The following is a 5,768-nucleotide window of genomic DNA, read 5'->3' as shown; positions in this document are numbered from 1 at the left end:
AGAGGTGGGGCGGGGTGGCGCGCGGTGTGTGCACGAGGCAGGGACCGTGACGGAAGGTGACCTGGGAGGTGGCCCCACTCTCTGCTCATGGGCCAGCTCCAGCAGCCAGCAAGGTTTGGGCAGGGGGGCACAGCAGAGCACTGTCCCCTCTGTCCCCAGGACCCTCCCCGTCCCTACCACACCTCACAGTGCTTGCCGGGGTTCATGGGGGAGCCCAGCGGGCAGCCGAAATGTTCGACAAAGTCCCGGGAGTTGCTGAGGGTGCCGATGACGCGATACTTGTCAGGGCTGTGGGGGTCAGTCACCAGCCCTTCGTGGGAACTCTCAGGTGTCCGGACGGAGCACCATACCTGCCGGAGGGCGAGCAGCCTCAGGGATGGGGGGCAGAGCCCTCCCTGGGGGGAATGGGGGACTGTGAAGTGGCTCCAAGGGTCTGGGGAGGGATGGGGAACCCAGCATCCCGTAAAGCCCTACCTGTGCGAAGCCCACGAAGAAAAGCTGGTGGTTGGTGAGCCCCAGGGCTGGCAGGCGCTTCTCCTCCCCGTTCTTCTGCAGCCAGGACTTGTATGCCTGTGGGAGAGGCACCCTGAAGCCCCGGGGAGGGGCAGACAGGCACGAGGGTCCATGTCCCCTCAGGATGGTGGCACTCACGTTGTAGGCTGCCTTGAGCCCGCCGTTGTCGGCGATGTTCTCACCCAGCGTCTGCCGGCCATTGACCTTCTCGCGGTGGACGGTGTAGCGGCCGTACTGTTCCGTCATGCATGCTGTCCGGTTCTTGAAGGCCTCCAGGGAGGAGTTTTGCCACCATGGCCGCAGGTTGCCCTCCTTGTCATACTCTCGCCCTGCGGGACCGAGCCGTGGGGTGGGACCAGGGTATGCCAGTCCCCTGCACACTCCCTGCTGCAGGGGATCCCAAAGCAAGGTGGGGTGCGGTGGGGACAGCCCCAGGGGACACTGGGCGACCTGGCACCTTGCGTCCATGCCCAGGGGAGATGGTGACTCCCAGCCCTTGCTCCGGGCGGGCTCCAGCCATGCACTTGTGTCCCTAGCCATCCCCTGGTGCATCCCCACTGTCCCAAGCTGGATTTGTCACCCCAAATTCCCCCATCGACCCCATCTCGGCTCCAGGGCTGTGGTGAAGGTGCAAAGCAGAGTGGATGCGAGAGGGACCCATCCCGTGCCCCACGGGGAGGAGGATGAGGAGGGGGCCGGGGCTGCAGACACCGTGTCCTCACCAAGCGGATGGAGCGAAAGCTGCACAGAGAAGCCGGGGGGAGGTATCGGCGGGTGCCACCTGGGGAGACAGGACGATAGAAGGGGGGGGTGGCCAGGGGGGCACGAGCACGCATGATGCAATGGATGGCAAAGCGGGACCCCTCCGTGCCCATGGCACCCCCTCCCCACACCAAGGCCAGGGAGCTGGTGGGGGGCCTGGTAGGGGGGACAGGAAGATGATGGGGCTGGTGCTGCCCACAGGCTCTCACCTTGGTCATCAAATGCATGGGTCAGCTCATGCCCCATCACCACACCGATGCCGCCGAAATTAAGGGCTCTGTGGGGCACAGGAGAGAGCCAGGTAAGTGTGGGGAGACGATGCTGTTGCAGCATGACCCTGGCCCAGGGACCCCCTTGGCAGCCTGGGCACACTGACTGTGTCCAGGAGCACCCAGAGAGACCCTGCACTGGTTGGCACCCATTGGGGAATAAGCCCTGTTTGGGACACTGGTGGCCTCACCGGGACTTTGCAGCCTGTCTTGCCTGCAGGATGTAAAGCCTCGAGGGACCCTCGAGCCCCCCAGGGCTTTGATTCATGACTGTAAGGGCTCTGTGGGGTGCTTCCCCTGATGTAGCCCACACCTCCCCACTCTCAGGGGACGCCCCCCATCCCCATGCCAGGCTCACTTGGGGTGGTTGCGGGCGTAGAAGGGAGCCTGCAGGATACCGGCAGGGAAGACGATCCCATTCTTGGTGGGCAGGTAGTAGGCGTTGACGGTCTGCGGGGTCATGCTCCACCTGGGGAAGGGAGGTGGGACAGGGACATATGTCCCCTCTCCCCCCAACCCTGCCACCCTCCTGTGCCATCTCCCACCATGGTTCCTCCGTGCTGCCCTGCCCAGGGCTGGCACTGCTGCCCCCACCCCGTGACCAAGGGACCCTGTCCCAGGGACAAGCCAGAGCCACCACAGGTGACCTACAATGCTGTGCTACCCCATAGGTGGACCTTCCCCCTGGTGAGCCAGTGCCACCCAGGCCATGCTGGGGACACTGCAGTGACACTGTGCTGGTGTCATATCCTCTGCTCCTCCCCCAACCCTGGGCCCTCCTCCTTACTGGTCACGGTTGGGGGGTTTCCGGAGCTGGTCAGCCATCACTTTGGCGGAGAAGTTGTAGAAGTTGAGCATGTTCTGGAAGAAAGAGTCCTCCGAGACCTCGTACTGGTGAGGAAGAGGAGGGATGAAGAGGGGTCCACCCAGGTGGTTCCCCTCACCCCAGTCAGAATGTGTTCGGTACTGGGGTGGCTTCATATCACACCCCATCGCAAATGCATCCCCCAAATAGGGATATTGTCCCATGGGGCACCCCAGGGCTTGGTGTGAGCAGGGTCCAGACCCCCTTCCCATGAGCCAGGTGCCCCCCTACCCCGTCATAGACATCGTCCAGCTCCTTGTTGTCCAGGATGAAGTCAGGGAAACCGATCATGTCATAGATGGCATCCGCCTGTGTGGGGAGAGGCCCTAGCAGTGAGATGGGGGTGGGGGGGCTTACTGTGATGGGGGAGGCCTCCCACTTTCTTCCCTCCCTGGGGTCACCTTCTCCTTCGCAGCCTGCCTGGTCTTCTCATCCATCCAGTCCAGCTGGTCCAGAGACACCTCAAAGGCTGCCCGGATCTCGCTGATCATCTCCTCAGCCTGGGGAGGGGAGGGAATGAAGTCCCCCTGCCCCTTGCAGCCCCTTGGGCAGGGAGAGGGTGAGGGGCAGAAGTGTCCTCACAATGGCCTTGCTGTCCCGGTCGAAGGTGGCTTTGACGAAGAGGGAGCCCAGGGCAAAGCCCAGCGTGTCATCCGTGTTGGAGATGCAGGTCTGCCAGCGGGGAGTGCAGGACTGTGGGAGCAAGATGGGGGTCTGTGAGACCCCTAGCCCTGTCCCCTGCTCCCTTCCTTTCCCCCAGTCCAGCTCTGCCCCCTCCCCAGGGGGTAAATGCTCAGCAGCTAAACCCCCATCCTGAAAGATGATCCCTGAATTCCCTCTGCAGCATCCAGGGCTCAGCATCCCAAGGGCATCCCAAGGGCAGATGTGATCCTGGCTGCTTCCAGGCTGGGAGCAGAGGGAGTTGGTCCCAGGGCCCCCCATTACCTTCCTGGTGCCATAGAGTGTCTCCAGCAGCCTTTCCTGGGCTGTCTCAAAGCGCTGGTCCAGGCTGGAGGCTGTCTTCTGCACCAGGTTCCAGATCAAGTAGTTGTTCAGGATGCTGTGGGGGCAGGGAGATGCTGCAGCTCATCAGGGTCCATGTGGATGCCCCAGCCTCCAAGCCACCAGTGAGCCCAAAACGCGGCCCTGCCATGGGGGCAGCTACAAATCAGGTATGGCTGGGGGCTCACGGGCCCCTCACCTCCTGTCGGTGCCGTTGATGAGGTCAGAGACCTGCTGGAGGTAGGTGTCCCCGTACACCACCACGGGCTCCGTGTCCGCCAGCTCCAGCGGGGCGAGGGCGTAGGACAGGTAATCCAGCCAGTCGATGGAGGGGGCCAGGGCCTGGAGGGGACATGGGGCCGTGGCACCCAGGTGCTTGGCACAGATCTGCCCCATCCTGTCTGACACGGGGGGATCCCCTGCGCCAGGGGCTGTGCTCCCTGAGAAGGTCCCAAGGTCCCTCACCATCCCAGACCCCTTCTCTGCCCCCAAGACCCCTCCCTGTGGCTCCTCGCTGCTCTCAGTGCTGCAGGACAAGGAGGGGACCCCAGGAACCCCCATGCAGGGTGGCAGCTCCTCCCAAATTCTAACAATTGAGGGGATAAGGACCTTACTCCAGCACCCAGCTCATGTCCCAGAACAGATGTTGCTGCTCGGGGTGTCCTGGGGCAGGGGGGGCAGCAGTGGGCACGAATCCCTCAGTATCCCAATGGGCGACCCTCCCTTCCACCCCCAGGGGGTTTCCCCAGGCTGTGCCCACCTGCAGCTCAGCGACACTCATCTTGTGGTAGATCTTCTCGTCATCCCGCCGCTCAGCCTGGGGCACGGTGATGTTGGCCAGCTGGGTTTCGAAGTCCAGTACCTGCTGCATCTGGAGGTGGGTGGGCTCCGGGGCACCCCCCAGCAGCGTGCCCAGCTCCACCATGTAATCCAGGTATGCTGCCAGGACCTGGTGGGACCCCGAGCCCCAGGCTCAGTGCCAGCTGCAGCTCATCCCCCCTCCCCAGGGGGGTTCCAACCTGCTGCCTGGGCACTGTGCTGCCAGATGGGCAGGGTGCAGGTGCCAGGTGTACCCCAGTGCTGCTCGCACCCCAATGCCATGGGTTTCCCATGATTGCTGCTGGCAGTGTGCCCAGCACTCAGCCTCACCCTCTCGTTGGCGGTCTTGTTCAAATAGTAATCCCGGGATGGGAGGAAAAGCCCCGACTGGTCCACCTGGGGATGGAGAGAGGCAGCATGGGCAGCCTGGTGCCCCCTCAGTGCCTGCCACCCCTCGGTGCCAAGGTGCCAACCTGGATGACGTTGCTGTTGGAGCTCTTGGAGTCTGCACCCACGTACACCGTGAAGAACGGGGTTGCCCGGTATGTGCCTGACACCATCTTGAGTACCTCCATGAAGCTGGTCTGGTTCCAAGAGCCGGTGACATTCCACCCCCCGATCTGCTGGCAGACGGACCTGGCGCCTCAAGGAGGGATGGGGTCCGTCCCCGAGAGCTTCCCCCTCCCCGGTTATGTGAAGAGCTGAGCGGGAGACGAGCTGAGCCCCGACAGCTTGGCTCACATGTGGATGGCCGCCCACCTTGTCGATGAGTTCCATGAGAGGCTGGGAGCCCAGCTCCTCTATCCTCTGCTCCTTGAGGCAGGACAGGTAATACCGTTGCGTCTTCCGCTCCGCCTCGCTGCTGGAGTTGAAGGTGGCGTTCTCTGTGGGAGGCTGCGGTCAGCCCCAGGGACACCGGGGCTCTGCCCGTCTGTGCCTGGAGGTCATCCACACCCCAGTGTCCATGAGCCCATCAGTGCCCACCTAGGAGATGCTTCATGATGGCCTGGTTCTGGTCCCAGATGCTGTTGAAGGTGCTCCACTTGGAACGCCCGTTGGGCAGCGGGTTCCTCTTGATCCAGCCCCCGCATGAGTATTGGTAGAAGTCCTGGCATGGGTCTGTCTCCACATCCAGGGCCTCCAGGATCTTGCTGGCCACCCGGACGCAGGCATCGGTCAGGCACGTGCTGTGAGAGGGATCTGGCAGGGAAGGCATGCCCGGGGCTGTGCACGTGTGCCAGGGGAAACCGAGGCACGGAGCGGGGCCAAGCCCTGCCTGCACCCTGGGGCGGGCAGAGCACCCAGAGCAGGAGCTGACCCATTCCTCCCTAATCCTGCTGTGTCCCCCCCGGGTGTGGGGACACCACCGCCACCCCAGCAGGGCTGCAGGGGCCCCTCCCTACCTCTTCGGTACTGGACGGCCAGGGCGATGACAGCGACGCCGAGCAGCAGGGCCAGGGAGACGGCGACGGCGCAGAGCACCAGCTCCAGCTGGCTACGCGAGGCCAGGCGGCTCAGCAGCGGCCCCGGCCCCTTCC

The 5,768-nt window shown here is 63.8% G+C and overlaps 1 protein-coding gene across 1 annotated transcript; it reads right to left on the bottom strand.

Annotated features, from left to right (window-relative positions):
* Positions 1 to 6: 6 nt before the first annotated feature.
* On the bottom strand, positions 7 to 5,763 carry ECE2 (endothelin converting enzyme 2; the record flags this gene model as incomplete). Its single annotated transcript, XM_026854970.1, has 17 exons — positions 7 to 350; positions 475 to 570; positions 652 to 842; positions 1,485 to 1,552; positions 1,903 to 2,013; positions 2,332 to 2,435; positions 2,641 to 2,718; positions 2,811 to 2,909; positions 2,992 to 3,102; positions 3,355 to 3,469; positions 3,611 to 3,753; positions 4,172 to 4,360; positions 4,561 to 4,626; positions 4,704 to 4,850; positions 4,990 to 5,114; positions 5,215 to 5,430; positions 5,634 to 5,763. Coding segments are annotated over 17 exons (2,166 nt in total), but the record flags the coding sequence as incomplete, so codon positions are not given.
* Positions 5,764 to 5,768: the final 5 nt, after the last annotated feature.

This window comes from Athene cunicularia (assembly GCF_003259725.1).
Source record: "Athene cunicularia isolate RWA chromosome 9 unlocalized genomic scaffold, athCun1 chr9_part1, whole genome shotgun sequence".
NCBI lineage: Eukaryota > Metazoa > Chordata > Aves > Strigiformes > Strigidae > Athene > Athene cunicularia.
Note: the sequence above shows the minus strand (reverse complement) of the source record. Positions and strands in the feature narration are given on the sequence as shown.